This window comes from Molothrus aeneus, chromosome 9 (assembly GCF_037042795.1).
Source record: "Molothrus aeneus isolate 106 chromosome 9, BPBGC_Maene_1.0, whole genome shotgun sequence".
NCBI lineage: Eukaryota > Metazoa > Chordata > Aves > Passeriformes > Icteridae > Molothrus > Molothrus aeneus.
In genome coordinates this window covers 26,383,207-26,403,581 of record NC_089654.1, presented here as the reverse complement: position 1 = coordinate 26,403,581, position 20,375 = coordinate 26,383,207, and the positions used below count along the sequence as shown (strand labels likewise).

At 38.4% G+C, this 20,375-nt stretch overlaps 1 protein-coding gene across 1 annotated transcript in view; it reads right to left on the bottom strand.

Annotated features, from left to right (window-relative positions):
• The window catches only part of RABGAP1L (RAB GTPase activating protein 1 like), a 232,786-nt gene that overhangs the window by 179,270 nt on the left and 33,141 nt on the right, over positions 1-20,375 (bottom strand). The window contains exons 11-13 of the mRNA XM_066555794.1: positions 16,694-16,838; positions 4,809-4,902; positions 199-349 (exon numbers count right to left, since the gene is read on the bottom strand). Of these exons, the coding sequence (XP_066411891.1) occupies positions 199-349; positions 4,809-4,902; positions 16,694-16,838 (390 nt within the window). The remainder of the gene's footprint in view (positions 1-198; positions 350-4,808; positions 4,903-16,693; positions 16,839-20,375) is intronic.

The window sequence follows — 20,375 nt, the reverse complement described above, 5'->3', positions numbered from 1 at the left end:
CTGCTAATGCCATGCAGCAGTACCCATGGCAGGAGGTAAAGTCACATAATCATAATTTCAGTTGTTTAAAACAAGTCAAACTGCTTCATTCTTCTGCTGCCCTGCCACTGACTAAAACTGCTGCCCAGCAGAACTCATCTCAATCAAAGAAAAGAGGAGTGAATAAAAGAAGGAAAGAACAAACAATAAATCCCTTACCATTGTGATGAGCAACCTGTATTTGTCCAGCATTGCCTGGTTGTCATGGCATCCTGCCAGCAGCTGCCAGATCTCTGCCCTCAGTGCTTCTGGAACACCACTCTTCACCAGAGTGGACAGCCCATTTGGTCTCACAACAAGGTTATTGTGCCTGAAACAAAGATGATCATTTTCCTGTTATACTTCAACTACAGGGGTCAAAATAAAGATTAAAAACATTAAAAATCTTTAAAGTTATTCACTAAAGCAGAGTCAGCAATAGACAACACAAACTTTTCTTCCACTGGTTACAGTAGTTAGTGTTTGTCAGATGGAAAGCAAAAACTCTGCAAGGATTTACAGTAAAAACCAGTGGCAAAATTTAGTGATATCCAAATTCTCTAGGTGTGGAGAGATTAAGGAAAATTAACAATAAGCACTTGCAGAAATTAAATACGCTGGCTAATAAAGAACAATTTGAATTGAAAGAGAAAAATATGCCATCTGTGCAGACAATTCAATTTAAATATTTGTTCAATATATAAATTTAGCTCAGGTTCAGAAAAATAAATTTAAAATAACTTAAGCTGTACAGAAAAACAAATTTTGGAAAACAAAAGACAATTTAATAGTAGTGTTATGAAGACTGAAGTTCTAGTTCCACACTTCATGCAAAGAGTCTGTTCCAAGTGCCACAAACCAGGAACACTTGTACACACATTTGTACAATCCTACTATTTCAAATAAATCTGCCTGTTGGTCTGAGCTGGTGCTTTACTATCTGGTTGTACACACACAAAACAAGAAATGCAGGAATACAGAAGTCACTCCATGTGCACAATATTACAGAGCTTTCAGTCACGGATGTTGCAAAGCTCTTTTGGAGATACAGTATTTGCTGATCTAGATATAAACCCTCTTAGACTCATGACAATTTTCAGACTGATTTTTGGCTCTCTCTGCTGTAGGAAGTGCTGTGCTCTCCAAGTGCTTTGACCACTGTGGTGTTTCCCAGCTCTCCTGGAAGCAGAGTAGTCAGAGTGGCTGTTAAACCAAATGCCAGCAAGCCATGATTAATTAAATAACCTGCAATTTGAGCCTGGATTTGCAGTGAATGTTTAGAGTACTCATTCTATGAAATAGGTCATTAGGACATGAACAGGTTATCACTGCTTTTTAAATTTAAAAGACACTCTAACCTATTTCATTTTCCTATGCTTTGGGGATGATATCCCTATTTTTCCAAATGGCCTGAGAACTAAAAAAAAAGTATGTGATTATATAACACCCTTATTTTTTAAGAAAACAATAATTATTTTTATTTTTAAATGCACAGTGCAGTACAAGTAATTTCCTCCTTATCTTCATCCCTCAGATACCCAAATAAAAACTAGGTCCTTCTATCTTTTTCAGTCCATTTTGTAGTCAGTCACATTACCTTAACAGTCTTGTGATGAGAAAGAGCTAGAAAGAAAACCAATATTTACAGAAACATTAAAAGCACTAAACACTTAACTTAAAGGACTTGCACTGGTTTAGAGGTGGCCACAGAGATGCTCCAAGGGCTGGAATCTCTCTGCTATGGACACAGGTTGGGATAGCTTGGGGTGTTCAGCCTGGAGAAGGAAAGGGCTGCAGGGAGACCTTATCATGGCCTTTCAGTACCTTAAAGGAGCTTATGAAAAGGAGGGAAAGAACCTTTGTAGGGACAGACAGTGACAGGAGAAGGGGGAATGGTTTCAAACTGACAGAGAGGCTGCATTACACAGGTATTGGGGAGAAATTCTCCTGTGTGAGGGTGGGCAGGCCCTGGCACAGGGTGCCCAGAGCAGCTGTGGCTGCCCCTGGATCCCTGGCAGTGCCCAAGCTCAGGCTGGATGGGGCTTGGACCAACCTGGGATAGTGGAAGGTGTCCCTGCCCATGACATGGGGTTGGAATGAGATAAGCTTTGAGGCCCTTTCCAACCCAAGCTATTCAGGGATTCTATGACCAGATACTCTGAGCAGTTACAGAATTATGACATGCATGTTGAGGAATAGATATATAGTAAATACATCAGAAAGTTGAATCCCATCTAGTTGTGGATTAGTTTGGTTATTATATGGATCTGGTCATATGTGTTATGTGAGAAACAAAGAAGGGCTCCCCTGAGGGCTGATCAAATGAACAGCTAAAAAGGGATATTCCCGTAAAAACATAACAGGGAAATTCTCAGCCAAACCAAGGAAACAATACAAGGCAACAACTTCATCCTGAATATAATCCCAACTGAGAATTAAACAACCAGACTTTACTGGCCCTGTCCTAGATTTGCATTTTATGGCAGAGGTAATACTTTAGCAATATGAGTCCATGCTGAACATCATTACCAACTTCCACAGCCAACTTTCTGAGTACTGGATGGCTCTTTGGGAATCAGCTTGTGCATCCATAATCCTTGCTCAGAACAACAGAAGTGAGCATAAAATAAAAGCTTTTCTTACTCCAACTTTACCCTTTCATCACGTGGGAGAGTCACCATTCATGGATGCTGACATCTTTAATTTGTTACAAAATGTTGCAATTCTCCAGCACAAATCATAAATACAATTTTAAAATAACAGAGAGCAAGGACACAGAGCAGCAATGCACAGAATATGCTCCAACTTGACAAACATGTTTCTGATCACAGACTGTCATTGATCATTGCTACTGCTTTGTTTTAAGAAATAGTTGAGCAGTCAGCTAAAGCAGCTTAGCTGGCAAGAGCAACTTTAATGCTGAGGATGCAGTAAATAGTAAAATAAACAGATATAGCATCGCTTTTCCACTGTTTGTTCTATCTTTTTGGTACATTATCTTTTTCTTATTTCTGTTTATATCCTTGAAGGAAAGTCCTGGAGCAGTGTTTCTGCTGAGTCCAATAGGTTACGGTGGCATTTTAATGAAATGACAAAACGCAATTAAAATGCAAGAAATTTTTCATCTAAGAGACAAATCAGCACACCAGTTCCTCAAGTGGAAATGTTAATTTTTGTTTATTTACATTTTTACAAGTGCAAGAACTTCTACTAACATATGGTGCAGTTTTCAACAACACCACAAGATTTTATTTTGATATATTTTTAGTTTTCAAATCCTTACCAATTCTCACCTGTTACTCTAAGTTTTGTTCTTAGAATGTAACATGACACTATTCAAGAACTCAAGCAGTTTAGAAATTTGAATTTCTCTCCACAGGTAATACTGCTTGAGACACTCCTGAAGAAATGTTTACTAGTCTTCAAACAGTCTGGGATCTCCTATTTCTCAACTCAATTTAAACTAATTTTAAGCTGCTTCAACTATTAAGCAATTCTCTTGATTTATGTGTAAGTTATGTTAGGATTCAAATTAGTTTATTCCGAAAGTCTTGAATGTTTTTTCTTGTTGATTAGTATACTTGAGTAACCAGTCCAAACAGTTGGATACATGAAACTTAAGACCATGAGCTGTGGGTGTCTTTTTACTTCAGCATGCTCATCCACAGAGTCCAGGTATTTATCAAGGACACAGGTTAAAAACAGAAGAATCAACTGACTAATTAATTAAAAAAAACCAGTTAAATTGAAAATTGGCATCTTCCGATCTTGGATTAAGGGCAGAAACTTGGGTGACAGAATAGGTAAAAACAACAGAAGGAGAGGGTTTGGTTAAGCTCAGTAAAACCTCCTGATTCCTCATGCAGAAACCTTTGCGTGAGACCCCCATACAGATGAGGTCAGCAGTAAGAAGCTGTTTCTCCAAAGCTAAAGAGTAGCCAAGTCAAGGGAGGAATTACCCAAATAAATCCTTAAAATGTGTTCACCTCTCTTTCTGGTGTTAGGAAAAGCAAACAGCCAGTTCCAGATTAAGGGCCTCTGATTATTTTTGTCTCCAGCAGCAGGAGCTATTGCTTACACAGGGAAAAGCAAGTAAGTGGTTCTGGCACTTGCTCAGGTCTCTCTGAGGCAGCAAACAGACTTTTCTCTCTCTTGGCACTCTATGCTCTGCTACTGAAGCACTTAATTAAACAACAGAAATAACACTGTTGAGAACATAGTCTGGGCTTACAAATACTCTTCATTTTATACACCAACAGAAAGTGTTTCAGTGAGGATTCACAGTGTTTCTAGATTCTTTTTCAAGTGCTTACATATATATATGTAAGCACATTTACAAAAATAGAAAAAAGAAGTGTTTCTAAACAAATTAAATGTACACCAGCTGGCATGCAGGGCTTAGATGGGACACATGGGAGTTGCTGTGTCTGTCCCATCCTGGCACTGAGTTTCCTCAGGATTTAACAGGCAGCCCCAAATGACCACAAGGTTCTGCCTGTGAAGACCCATACCTGCTGTGTGAGCACATACAAATACACTCTCAAACACCAAACAAAACCAGACTTTTGCACATAGTACAGGAAAGATTTGTCAAAAAAACCCCAAGTTATCTATACCAGTCCCTTTTAAATGAAGATTAAAAACTACCCTTCAATGTGTCTTGCATTTTAAACTGTGTAAGCTGAAGAATGTCAAACCTCCTGCTCAGGAGCACATAAAACCAAATAAAATGCACACAAACCAAATAAAATGTTAATATCTAAAATCTAATGTAAGAAATTAAGCATTACCATCTCCCCAGTAACTCTCCCCAGGAATACAAAATCTTCTCAGGACAATCCTTTGACACATCACCAGTGCCACTGGAGAGTTCATTATCACTCTCTGTAAAAATAAAGAAAAAAAACAAGAAAACAAAAGCATGCATAGGTTTACCCAAGAGCACAGACACTAGACATACATACGTACAAGTCTCAGACAATTTTTCTCATCTATCAGTTTTAAAAGTATAAAAAGATACAAAATTTGAATGGAATCATAAAGAATGTTTAGCAGACTTCACCAAACAAGTGTATTAATGAAGTTACCATAAAGTTTAAAAGAACAGAGCTAGGGAATAATTCGCAGCAGTGTTACCAGAGAAAGGACTGGGACCTAGAAAAGCATTATGTGAGAAAAGCTTCAAGGCTGTCAAGTCTCCATTTAATGAAATTTGACAGTGTTACCTAAAAGTCACATCCACTCCAGACTTCACATAGAGGAAAGTCTCTGTTAAAGCACAGTAGATAATGCTACTTTGTTACATTACATCCCTTTGGCTGTCCTGGGTACCCTGAGCTCAGGAAGCCTCCTCTGAGCCACAAAAGCATTTTTTCTACTCAAGTAAGCTCACGGATGAGCAGAACAAAACCCCAAGCCTGTGACATGAAAGGCCATAGTGCATGGAACAGAGAAGATTGCTTCAAATGAAAGCTTATCATTATTATTAAGAATTAAACACTTAGGGGAGAGATATATGCTACTATATGACTAACACCCAAACCCTGAAGGGATCATGTGGGCCTGGGAATAGCATGCTCAAAAAAACCATCCAATCCAAGTGTTCATTAGGAATTCCAAGTGTCCCACAGTAAGCTGGACAGTCTAACTCCATATGGCAAGTCCTCAGGCAAATATGGTCTTGCAGGTATTTGAATATTTTCCAATTTTATCTGAGTGAAATACTGATAAGAATTAAACAAGTGCAACTTCAACACCAGATGCTGAGAGGCTCCAGCTTTCAGTGTCTTTAGCAGGAAACACAAATCATCACAGAATCCCAGAACAGTTTGCCTTGGAAGGGTCCTTAAAGCCCATCCAGTCCCAACCCCCTGCCATGGACAGGGACACCTTCCACCAGCCCAGGTTGCTCCAAACCCTGTCCAGTGGAGCCTAGAACATTTCCAGGGATGGGGCAGCCACAGCTTCTCTGTCACCTTCAGAGGCTGCTGAATCCATGGACACTTTGATGTTAGAGGGCTCCAAGGTTGCTCTTCCCTATGATCTGAACTCTCTCCAGAAATTAAAATGCAACAGAAAAAGAACCAAAGCTACATCTGCCCCCCAAATCCCTTCAATATTCTCTTCCACACTGCTCTGTCACATCTTGTTGCTGATCTAATACCCTGAATTCCCTCAGGTGCATTAAACACTTGAGCTTCATGTTGACAACATAGTTCAGGTAGAAGAAGATCTTCAGTACTTGTGCAATTACCCTGTTAACTCTTCATCTTTATCATTCTCACTTCAATTACAGATTTCTAATTTATATTCTTAGCAGTTGTGTCAAATACAAGTCATTAATAAAATATCAGTGCTTGAATTTGACAGTGAGCTGTGAGGACAAAGACAGCAAATAGTGGATTTCAAGGACAATTAACAGCAAAAATGTTGCCCTGAGAGAAGCATATCAGAAATCACTGTGTTTCAAAATGAACACTACACTGGTGAGAGGCTTCAGCTTGGAACCTCTTTGCACAGCTTTACAGTTCCCAAATACCAGCCCAACCTCCATTCAAATACTTTCCCGTTACATTAAATGTAATTAATTAAAAATAATTTAAAATAATCCAAACAAAATAAGCACCCACCTGTATCACAAATCTAAAAAAAATCTTGATTTTAAGCTTTCCCAATCTTTTGCATGCATTCACTAGACCTAAAGATGGAAATAAAATCTAAAACCCCCAAGTTTATAACTTTAATTAAAATTTTCTATCACAGTGACAGGTTTCTCAGTAACCAAAGGAATCAATTGTGTCCTGAGGGAAAAAATGTATTTGAAGACTCAGCTTCCCCCTTAAAATTACCAAAAATAGGGTAAAGGCCAATTTCCTCACTTATCACACAGACACAGCAATAACAAACAAACAAAAAAAAAGGAACTAAATGCATTATATTTGTTTAATTCTCTCCTCTCTTGAATTGCACAACTGTGTCAGAGGGACCAACAATAAATGCAGTCCCTTCTACTTCCCATGGAAAGAAGAAAAAAAACAATGGAGGAAACCTCTGAGAGGAGTCCATCTGGCATTCAGAGACATAATGATACTGGTATGTATTAAGAAAGTCAAGAAACCCAGCTCACATCAGGAATTTACCACAAAGCACAATTACAGAAAGGTTTTATGTATTCAAAGTAAAGGAAGAAATTTTGGCACCAAATGCTGAAAGGAAGAGATTAGACTTTCTTTGGGAGAGACTGAAGAACCCCAGCACAAGAGTTAACGCTGAAAATACACACAAACAAACCCTGCAGCCTGGAATGAAACCTGATAAAGATGACTAAAATCCCCCAGCAGACCAAAACGCTTCAAAATGCAGCTCCACTGAATCCTGTGAGCAACAAAGCCCAGTAGCTCTTACTGGATCCAAACCTGAGCTTGCCAAGGAATACTGACATCAGCCTACAGTAACAAACGCCTGGATTTCTCACTGAGCTGGTATTCCCAGCAAAATCCTTCCAAATTCTAAAGGAGACCAGTGTTACACAGCACATACACTCCAGTGCTTCAGCTAGAAAAGTCTTTCATCTGGAAGGCTTGGCACTGTTTGAAATGTATTATTCAGTTATAAGTCAGAAAATCTCAGGCCTTAATTAGAAATGCCATATGCTCGCTTTCAAAAGACGCTAATGTCAAACTTCAAAATAGAACAGGGCAAAGGGAAGAGAATAAACAGTCTTGAAAACCTCTACTTTGTTTCCATTCTAAAGAGTATTTACATATTCTAACCTCTTAAAGCATTAAGGTATAAGCTAAGAAATAAAAGATGTCATGGGAGGGATATTTAGGTGTTTTTCTCTGAGTATTTCCACACTGTTTTTTTCCATGTTCCATAGCATCTATAAGGCAGCAGAATTTGCCAAAGCATAATTTAATCCACCCTTACTCTGCTGGGAAAGCCACAGATCCCTTTTTCTAAATGTTCTGTGTATTTCTGCTTCCTCCTGTATTTAACCCTGACCTCTCAGAGCCATCAGCTGGGCAATGAACTTGGTCAGAGCAGGTGGACAATGGAAGACACCTCAAGGGAGCAAACCTTGGGGTTGTGAATGTGTGTACACACAAACAGGCTTTAAGACCAACCCCAGGGAACAGTAAGCCTCAAAGGTTTTCTGTTTTGCTTTGCATTGCATCATGATTCACAAAACTCACAAAAAGGTCATACCTCATGAATCAATTGCCTGAATTTAGAGCCTTTTTAAAGCAAGCCTGAAGGATCTTACTCCCACAGCAAGCACTGTTCTGTATGGAATGAGCATGGAATAATACTCTGGGCTGGAAGAGACCTCTGGAAATCAGGCAGTCTGATCCACTCCAAGCTCTGGTTAGATCAGGTGCCTCCAGGACCTGAGTGAGAGCTCTGCTGGGTTTGGCTGGGAGCACCAAAAGGGTGGGGCTGCAGAGGAATTTGGGAGAGGACACAGCTGGAGCAGATGACCCCAACTGACCCAAGGGATGCTCCAGACCATAGGACATCATGCTCAGCATGTAGAGCAAGAAGGAAACTGTGATGTGATGCCAATTATCTTCCCAAGCCACTGTTACACATGACGGAAGGCTCCCAGAAAAAGATTGGCAGTCTATGGATATACATAATTTTGTCAGTTCATTCCAAGGATTTTACTGCTCTTTTGACTCAGCTCAAGCCTAATTTTTTCTACCCTGCAATTTATGCCAATTACTTTCTTTTCCCTCCCAAACAATTTTAGCACATCTCATAAAAAAAACCCCAAAACCTTAACCTTTATTGTTTCTTCTCTAGAACACTCTACTTATTTCCACACTTCTGCTCATTTCCCGTTTTCTCCTCCAGTCTGTATTTTTTCTTGAGAGATGTTCAAACAAAATCCTGAGGCATCCAGTGTTCAAACCAGAAGAATTACACACACAATAACTAGCATAAGCAAATACCCCACAGGAAAAAAACCATACATAGAGGAACACAAAAGCTTGGCCTCTTCTTTCCCATCTCTTACTTTGGTAGTCCATTGTATGAAACAGAGGTCATGCTCAGAGGGTAACCCCAGTACTCAGAGTAGTATTAAAGGTTAGGGAAAGACTGTAAAAAATACTATGGGAAACTAACCCAGAGCAGAGTCAAAGAGGTTCCTCTTTCTCATTAGGGATTAGCAGCCTCAACTTTGTTTATTGGCTTTCCCATTTTTGGCTTGAGGAAATAAATTCTGGTGAAGGACTCATACCAACAAAAACCGACATATTTAATGTGCTTGAATTTCATTATTCATCTTCCCAGTTTTACAGTGAAAGGGTTTTTTTGTTTGGTTGGTTTAGGATGCTTGTTTTTTTCAGTGGGCCATTTTTTTGCATCACACTTCAGAATCTGGCTTTAAACAATACTCCCCTCAACCATATTTTACACCAATTATATAGCTATAGAGCAGCTTTTCTGAGTGGTTCTTCTTCAGGAAATTCTACTAGTTCATCTGAAATAAGACAATATCTCAGAAGTCAAACTCCTTTTTCAGTTAACAAAAACAGAAACAAGGAGGAAAACTACAGAGTTGCTTTGGAGACACTGAACATAGAAGTAAGTGAAGTACCTCAAGATGTGTAGAAAAGCATGAATAAAGCAGATTAAAAAATGAACAGGTGAGATTTGAGCACTGATGTGAAGGAGAAAAAATGATATTTAATGTGTTTTAATTTAGAAGCTGTTACATGTGAAATAAAAAGAGTAGGTGGAACTGAAAAATAATATAGCTGGAGCAGTCTGAGGGAGAAGGAAATCAGGTCTCCAAGATAGGTGGGAATAGAATTGGAATAATTCAAATATGAACAGTTTGATTTTTATGTAAGAGAAGAAAAAACCTGAGGGAGGAGCTGAAGTTGGCAGCATATTATCAGAGCACAAGACATAGTGTTATTGACATGGAACCTTTCCATACATACAAGATAAAAGAGCATCGTGAGAAAGGCCACAAAAAGAGCAAATTTTCATTTATAAGGTAACAGGGAATTATAGAGCATGAACTATAGTTCTGCCAAGGAGGATGAGAGTGAAACAAAGTTTAAGTCACGAAAGTCATTCTTGTATTAAATAAGGCAGATTTTCAGAAACATCCAACTTTTAGTGCATTACAAAATATTCTGATGAACACAGAAGGATTTCCAAATGCCTTCCAAATAACTGATTTATGAAATGACAATCTTCAGTACAGTCTCTTATCTAGAGGGAAGAGAAATAATCAAGAGCAAAAAACCACAGATTAATGAATCTGAACTTGCATTGAATTCTGCTCACAAAAACTTTCTGCTTACGTTAGTTATGTAACTAACTTGAAAAATTCATTTGGCAACTACTGAAGTACATGTAAAGAGAACAAAAACAGAAAATAAAGGTAACAGAATTTTTCATTAAAAGCAAACCAGTAATAGAAAAAACCCCAGTATTTTGATTTTCATTCCTTTTTATGAGTTGTACAATACACATTTTTCACTTAGAATCAGTCAAACGAAACCTAAAGCTGACACATCACAAAATTTTGATTACCTTGCAAAAGGCGGCAGATTTAATTGCTTCTTTATGTAACACAAAGTCTGAATAATCCCAAACTCTGTATTTGATAAACACAGAAAGGGTGGCACAGCATGCAGCTGGATGACCTCTGCCTTTCCCTCACTGCACTGTTTTCACATGTTAAAGACTGTGCAAAAATCTCCCAAAACACAACCAACTGTCCTGTTGGTGCAATGGACAGCCAAAATGACATTTTTCTTTTTAATACAACTAATTCTGCATTTCAAGCCCTATCTTATATCCTCATATATATCTGATACACCCTACCTTTAAAACACTTTGTTCCATGTCATATACTTTCAACACAGGCCCTGCATCACTGTCATATGAAATGACAATTATTTTTAAATGTCCCAAAAATAAACCTTAACTGGGCATCCAAGAGATGATCCTCCCCTCATGTATTGCACATAAAATTGAGCCACTGTGACATCTCTAAATTTGACGTACAAATGCTTAAAGCTGAATAAAAGAAAGTGCAGGAGAATTATTGCTTCAGTTCAGTAGTTTTGCTCCCACACAGATGACAAAGCCAACTAAATGCTGCATAGTGGAGGTAGTCTTGTAAACACAAACATGTTCCACATGTACTGTGCTGTCTGATCCCTGACATCTCAGAGAACAGGCAAGGAAATAAAATTGGAGGTGTTGTCACAACTCTAGGACAATGCATTAGTAATTTATCAATTTGTAGATTAGAATCTGCTCCCATCTTTGACATAATCAATGAGAAAGAAATATCAGTGTTAGAAGTTGTGTTGCCTGGCATTTAAGGCAGTATGCCTTAGATTAGACGGCACTTACACTCAAAAAAATACCAGAAAGCTAATGATCAATACTAAAAAAAAAAAAGAACCTCACACTTGAGTTTAGAGGAACTGTTGGTTGAAACCAGTCTTTTTAATAATCTTTATGCAAAAGTAGTTAATTTTTTAATTATATGAAATGTGCAATTACCTAAGCAGTGGCAGCTTGAGGCCACCCAAAACTGATGTCTGAAAAACCTGAGATCCTTTAGCAATAGGAAATTTGGATTCCTAATAAGCCAGCAGGATTGCAAATCCTTTTTCAAACTGATTACAGATAGACAAGGAAAGACAGCCACTAATGAATAAAGCATCCAAATTATTCAAAATAATCTGCAATTGCTTCCAGACAAGATGAAAACACCAATTTATGCTCATTTTGTGTCTATTTTGTTCCACAAACTGAAGAGATTTTATGAAAGTTATAAAAAAACAGAAAGCCTGAGATCCAAGAAACAGAATTCACTATGATCCCACAGAGTTGAAACCTACCTTTATTTGAAAATATCTTTTTCTATCATTCTGCAAAAATAAACCAAAGGCATCAACAGATTTCCCTGGAGCATTCATGAACCACAGGCCAGAATTAGGGAATTATTTGTTGCCTTGAACCTCACAAAGGAAGTGTGAGGAAGAGATTTTATCAAAGAAAACATCCCTACCCACAGTGCTCCCACACATACTGGGCAGGAGTGTCGAGTGGACACTGGGGAAGAAAAGAGGGATAAAAGAGCTCAGGGTAAGTCACACTCCTTGGGTGTGTCCCACTTCCTGGAACAGAAAAAAACCCTTTAAAATCCCCAATTTTCCTTTTAATTTATAACCTTGCAATTTAATTAAATACTTCTGTAGCCCACAGAAGTGCTTCAAGTTCGAAACATTTCAAACACTCACCTTGTAACACAAAGGCCACACTTGCATGAACAAATCTAAATACAACTGTAACTATCAACTGCCACCATATTAAAAATAACAAGTCCTCCACACTCAGTATTTTTATATTTATTTAGGAAAGTATCACATGATCACATTCCTCCTAGCAGCACAATGATAGCTCCAGAAGTCAACTGAGTGCATTTATTTTATGATTTTTGAACTTGTAAGGTGTAAAAATAATCCATTTTGGATTATTTTACAGAGTCCATAAAATGACATCAGGCTTGTCAGGAATATTTTCTTTTCATTTGGATGCTATTCTTAGTAGTGTCTATATTTTAGAACTCTTCCCTTGTGGAACTGCAGAAAGGGTTTTTGTCTGGAGGTAGCTACTGGCCAAATGGCCTCATGGATTTAGGATTTGTGACATATTAGTTCATTTTTATGGAGATAGCAAAAAGACTCCAAGACAGATTTAACTGATCTTCTTTAGGACCCAACTTTACTCCGTGTTGGATTAATATAACAAACAGTTCCTGTGAAGTACACAAAGCTATTTTTAATTGAGATTAAAATGCAGAGTTGACTATTTCAACGCTAGTCATGTAATTTTTCTCACACAATCACCCTCATTTGTTCACATCATAACCCCTATTTTATCACTAAATACTCAGTAGTTCTATTCACTCCTAAAACATCACCTCCTCTACTCCTTTGCCTTCCTGAGTACTGAAAAAGCCTCTACCCTCCCACAACACCTGACACACATTTTGACTGCCTCTGGCTGATCATCTCTGATCATTCAGTATTGCTCACCTCTCCCCTCCTGCACACACTCTTCTGTGTGACCAGCACAACATCCCCAGAGCTTTTCTGAAACTTTCAGGCTCCCTTATTCTTTCATGTCTATTTTCAATGTCAAATCCTACCATCTCCACACTGAACTCCCACACCTGAAGTTCATTTTTCTATTGTCTCTTTTTGTTCTTAGTGTTCAGACAGCTAACAGGAGTAGGAAGATAAAACTTTTACTTCCTTCAGTTGTTTTTTTTTCCTTGGCAAACAAACCACAAATGGAAACAGTTCTGTGTTCCTGGGAGTCATTTGAGAGTGTTCCAGAAGCACTCCATAGCTCATGTTTAGAAGTTTTTTGGTAGGCAAGTCATCTTTTACCTGTTTCAGGTTATCTGCTAAACATTCTGTGCTTACTCTGCAGCCAACTCACAGTTGGGAACAAGAGCTCCTAACCAGACACCAGGGACCACAGAAAGCTTCAGCAAAAGTACCTTCAACTCAGTAATAAGCAGCTTAAAGAGTATTTTCTGGTTTTGAACAGAACTTCTCCTGCTTACAGTCATCCTTAACCTTCCAACTTTATCCTGACTCCAGAAGAAATTCAAATGGAGTTATTTAGTATTCTGAAATGTCAAGTTGCATTATAAAAAATCTAATAATTCAAATATTAGACCAAAAGGAAGGTCATCATTTCACACACGGTCTAAGCAAGCCCTGCTGCTAAAAGCAGCCAACCTATTCATCCCTTTCTCCCTTTGTTATTTATTCCTGGGACTACATCCTCCTTTAAATGCTTCTGCTGGAAAGCTATTTCCCCCAATCCTTAAGCTCACAAGTGCAGCCAGCCACTTCATCCTCTGCAGAACAATGCTACAATAAAATGCTCTCTGAGCTTTGCTTTTTTCAATACTGCAGCATCCACACCATCCATTCTAGGCATGCTCTCTCCTTCCTTAATGCTCCGGAAAGGAGAAAAAGGAGTTCAACCAACTGTGCTCTGCACCTGCTTACAAGGTTCTACTTAAGGTTAACGGTGAAGTTTTCTGCATATTAATAAAAGCTGATACTTAAATCCACTTTATTTGAAACCTTTCCAGAAATTTCCTAATTATACATTTGAATCTTTTAAAAATTATATTTCAAGTTTAATAGAAAGCTTTTTATTAAGGAGCGCACTTTACATCTTAGGTTTTGACAAGAGATTATTAAAATTATTTTTTAAATTATCACCTCCAAAGCAAGGGACCATAAGTGATTGGATTGCCAGAAATATCTGTTACAATATTAGTAATTAAAAAACAAAAGTGAGGTTGAAATATCTCTAAGTAACAACTTCACAGTCTTAGCAAAGGTGTTTATTTTTTTTAATAGAGCTATTCACATGAAAAATCAAGCTAAAACGTGAAAAAATATTAAAAGCTAAGAATGCTATTTAGAGAGTGTATGAGCTCCATTTTCTACAAGCACTTGTTAAAAGACATTAGGCCTAACTTTAGTATAGAGATTATTTAAAATCATTATTGGCAGGTACCATGTTTGGCCTTTCATTAAAACAAAAAGAAAAGAATATTGGAAAATGCCTTCTTTTTTATGAGCATCTTTATTCATATACCCATGGCACAAGACATCCCAGTGAGCTGTGTGCATGCAGAGTACACAGGAATCAAATAGTGCATTCTCATACAAGAAAAATGCAACATATAGAGGTTTTGAAATCAATTAAAGAATATTCTGTGGGCATACAAGAAAAAGCAAAAAAAAAAAAAAATTTAAAAAAGGGAGAAGAAAAGAACCCATATAGCCAGGTAGCTATCACACTTAACATTGAAAAAGAAAAAGCCTTCTTCCAAGGCCAAGACAAGACATTGTAAACTCAAGGGGTTTTTTTCCATCATCATAATTAGTACCCTGAAAAAAAAAAAAAAGAATGAAGAGATTTATTTAGAAAAACTGCAAATGACTCATTGAACCTGCATATCCTCCAGGATAAAGAACTTCTCAGCACAGAACTCTAAATGTGGTTTCCATGAGAACAGAGGCACATCATATTTTTAATGTCTTCTCTTAGGAAGTAATCTACATTTAAAATATGGAAACTAGCATTAGAGAACTAAACCAAAGTTAACTTAGGTTCATACTCCAGTGGAATACTTGTTCTCTGCAATAAGATAAAGCCATTCTGTAATAGTACCAAGAGGACAGTATCCATGTTATTCCTAATTGTGCTGCATTCACCACGTTCTGGAACAGCTGCATTCTTCCCAATAACAGCCATATTGAAAAAATAATTATTCCATTATTTAAACTCTACCCTATCAAACAAGTCTCAGATCAATTTGGCTCCACAACTCACACATCCAGCAAGGAAAATCACCAACAGCTGAATTACACTACACTGATCCACAAGTTCCAAAGGCCAAATCTGAACTAATTCTTGCTGTGACCAGTGAAGCAATCCCAAACACCAATGAAAGAGAAGAAATCCTTTGGAGAAAATAGCATTTGTACTATTCACAAGTGGTACTTGATACAAAGGGGGGACTGACATAGCTGATCTGTGCCTATTCCCCTCCCCTTCAGGAATCAGATCAAAGAGCAGCACCTGACTTTAGAGTTTTTGCAAGCTTGGTGTCACCTGGGATATGTGGAGGGGTTTGGCTTGTGAGAATAACCACACCTGCCTGCTCCAGCCTCTGTTAATCCCAGGGTTCTGACTCATACTGCACAAGCTAGAATCCAACACTTACCAATAACTAAGAATCAAGGAAGAATTTTTCCACAGTAGTGAGTGAGACTTTTTACAGTATTGACAGAACAGTGGCAGAGATCTGAAGAATAACTTGGTAAAACAATCACAATTCCTGGTAGGTCAGACATTCAGATCAAAAATGGCACAGGGAAAGCCTATTCTGAATGCCATGGGCTAATCCTCAGAGCACAAAGAGACAACAGTAGGTCAAGGGCCTTCAAACAGTCAAAAACCAAAAAATTCTACCCATCAAGAGGGGAAAAAAACCCAAAATTTCCACCAGTGGGAAATACACTGAGGTATGTTAGCTTTGGAAGGGGTAGGCAAATACACTGGATCCATGAACTGCAGCAATCCCCAACTGAACCAGGAGATGTTTTAATAAACCCTAGATGTAAGTGAGGGAAACGAAATCACATGTTAAGCAGTTAGGGGATGAGGAAATTCCCCATGTGAGTCTGGGGTTTGTATTTTTTTTTTGTTTTCCTTAAAAACAGGCATTTAAAACCTGCCATTTCAAGCTAATTTCCTGCTGTCCTCTTCAGTAGCACAGCACATTCAAGGCAAATGACTTCTGACCAGAAGAAAACACCTTGCAAAAGCATTTTTCTAACCTGCTGGCAGAGCACAGGGTGCCTCACCAATGCATTTGGAAGCACACAAAGATGGACACACATCATCTGCTGCTGCTATTGAAGACATCCAAACAATGGCTTGGCAAAAATACTATTACTCCTAATAGAAAAACAGTGGTGATTTTTTTTTTTTTTGTCTAAAGCAGTTGTATCAAGAATTAATTGAGTAAATTAACAGCAGAAATATAATAGTATACCATCCATGGAAACTGTAAGTGCTGATTTATCCTTACCTTCTTCTGCCTCATCCTCCTGGGATGACATAGGCCCTCCTCCACTTGTTGGGGTGACTAATTCTTCCTCTCTGGCAGATTCTCTTTGCAGGCTGACAACTTCATAAATTGCATCTCCAGCACTTGTATGGCTTTTTCCTTCAGACTAAATGAAAATATGGGTATGTATTAGGTTGAAAAATAAGGCTATGAAAGGCTAAACAATAGTTTGGTCAGGATTGCCTCAGATTTCTTTGCCTTGGCACAAATAGATGGCAGTATCTGAAAGTTCTGTTTCTCTCAGTTTTACAGGTAAAAATATAGATAAAACTGCATTACTTCCAAAGCTGCCTCTTAACAACCATTTTGAGTATTGTTCAGAACAATGATTAAAAAAACTTGCCAATTTAAACAGCTATAATGAGATTAAGTCAAAGAAATCTCAGCTACAGAAAAGAGGAGAGAACAAAGAGGAAAGATATTGGAGTAAGTGAAACAGGAACTGAATGCCTGAGGGGGGAAAAGTAATGCTCAGAGGTTTTTTTGTAGGTAAAGAGGAGACTACAGAAAAAACAAAACCTCACCCTTCTGAAAAGCCTTAAATTGTGGAAAGCTCCTTTACTCACTAAAAACCAGGAAAATGTATCTTTCTTCAGCAGAACACAATTTAAAATACACTCCTTCCAATGAGAAATGTAATGGAGTCCCATGGCAGGGGGTCTGGAACGAGATGATCTTGAAAGTCCCTGTGAACCCACACCACCCCATGGTTCTGTGACTTTCTTATGAAAAAGAAGTCAGTTAACTACAGCTTAAGCAGTTGCAAGTTTTAAAATAAAAAGAGGATTTGTTTTTCCTTTGAGTTACAGTTATGAACACAGTTATTTTTCAGTGATATGCAGTGATTACTATATTTTTAGAGAATTGTATATAACAGCAAACTAATGATGGTATTAAATAAAGCAGCCCAAAATGTTGTGCTATTTTTTTCTTTGTGCATCTTGTCTAATCCATTAAATAAAGTAATTATTGGAACATACTAAAATCATCAAATTAGCCATGGAAAAGAACACAGTTCCAGTTAGAGTACGCTCAACTTGTTTGGAAAACAAATATGATAATTTTGAAAGGCTCTACAATACCTGCACAGGAGATATACACAAACTACTGACCAACACCTGCAATTTCAACCAGCTGGTGAAATGATGCAGATGAGCAGCTTAAACAGGGATTGTTTTACTGACACAATATAAGTTATTTTATAGTGAGAAACCTTTCCTCATTTATTTTAGATTAATAATTGAGACTCACTTCTCTTAAAACAGAGGCTCCAATTATCAGCCAGTTTGCTGACTCAATTTCTCATCAAGTCAGTTTAATGAATTTTGGGGTGTAGGCATAAATAGCCTGAATTCTGTAAAAATTAAGCAGGATAACATCAGAGTTGTTATCCTAACTGTTTTATTCTCACATAACATCATTATTGAGTAATTACAAAGTACTTGGTTAAATCAATCAAGTATTGATAGCACTAATGTTATTAAGCATGGGTATCTATAGCTGTTATTTTTGAGAGAGTAAAGCAGGAGATACTGTGGGTTTTGCTGCATGTTAAAATTATTACAAGTCTTCAGCTCCTTGCACATGTTCTGGTTAACTGCAAGAGCCACCTGTATAAAATGTAAAAAAATTAACTATTGGTTTTCTCTGAAGCACAAACCCACCATTACAAGGACCACGTTCTAACAATGAAAATGTGCATGAGCAATACAGTAAGACAGCTAGAAAGAACAATCCTAAATGACCCATTAACCTGCATTTCTGTCAGCTTTTAGAATTCTTTATACCTGAGCACACCTTACCCATCTCAGTTCAGGCTATTAAATGTGCCTGAATCTTTCCTCAGAAGGGTTATGATTTTTTTTTTTTTTTTTACAATTTACTTAATGCTCAACTGGTTTCCCAAGAAGTTCCCAAATGGCTGATCCCACTGCCATCTGCAGAGTTATTTCCCAAGGAGTAACAGAGTCCTGAGGAACAGGATCTTTCAAAGGTGTTGGCAGGAACAGCTACTGCAATGCAACTGAGAATTGGTGAAATAAAGACTTGTATCAAGTCACCCAAAGAGATCCTGGCAAACACAACCAGGACCTCATCTTGAACAAGGATCACTAGGACTAAAAATATTCCTTTTTCAAAGATCTGCACAACAGACTTGGAATTTTGCAGCAGGAAGAAATGCACTCTTCTTAGGGAAGAGAGGCATGTGTACGTTTGTCACATTATAAGGGGTGAGAAAAAGAAAGCACCCATATTACCCAATTAAAAATGGTACAGTTGCAAGGGATTTAAAAGGCAAGCTGAACTGGTAAGAGATAAGTATCAAACAACTGAGAACAGAATACTTTAAAATGTATTTTCTTTACTGTCCAAATGCAGATATTCTTATTTGCATGCAACAGCCAGCTTTCTCAGATTTCCTTAAATTCCAAGTTGCTATGCTAATCTCTAGAAGAAATACAGAAACAACATTGCTTGAGATTTATTTACACCCTAAGTGTTAAACACAGCAGCAATTTTCCCATGTAACATCAATACAGCTTGGTTTTTTCAGACCTATTGCTGTGCTCCACAAAAAGATAGCAACTCAAACAGTCCCATTAGGCTCAGTAAAATTAAATAATTGTTCTTTGGTTCCATTAGTCAAAGATCATGTACTGTGGGCATTGGAACAGTGGTGCAACCCGGCCTCTGCTCTTCACTTTTGGAGCCAATACCAAGACATCAGTCTGTGGAGAAAGCAGGTGAGCAGTGGCTGCAGGAAGATGCAGTTACACATCATTGACAGTGAATGGGCAGATATGTACCTCAGCCAATGCCAAAACCAGAAGGGACTTGAGCTACAATCATAACAGCCTCACTCTTAAAGCTCAGCATCAGGTTCCTTTGTCTTTAACAGGCCACATTCTTACAGCCATCTGCCCTCATGCTGCAAATGTCAGCAGCCCTTTGATTTTACAATGAACAATTACAGAGCCATTTGCCAGTTCTACCAGTCAAGTGGGCTTGCTTTAGAGATTGTAGAGAATTAAAGAGAACTCAATAGGCAGGTTCAAAATAGTTGAAGCCCACAAAACCAAAGGCTTACAACTCATAACAATTCAGTTTACAAAGTGTGCTGGGTTTGGCTGGGGTAGAGTTACTTCCTTCACAGTGGCTGCTTTGGGCTTCTGCTGGAAATGGTGTTGATAACACAGGGGAGTTTCAGCTCCTACCCCACAGCTGCTGACACAGAGGCAGGGCCTTTGCTGCTCTTCATGCCACCCCACCAGCAAAAGGGCTTGAGGTGCACAGAAAGCTGGGAGGGGACACAGCCAGCACAGCTAACCCCAACTGACCCAAGGGATGCTCCAGACCATATGGCATCATGCCTGGCACGTAAAGTGAGGGTAAGCAGGAAGAAGGAGGGGATGTTTGGAATGATGGCATCTGTCTTCCCAAGCCAGTGTTACACTTTTCCCCAGGGGATGGCTGAGCACCTGCCTGCCCATGGGAAGTGGTGAATGAATTCCCTGTTTTGCTTTGCTTGAACACATGGCTTTTGCTTTCCCTACTGAACTGTCTCCATCTCAACCCACGAGTTTTCTCACTTTTACTCTGCTGATTCTCTCCTCCATCCCACCATGGGGGAGTGAGTGAGTGG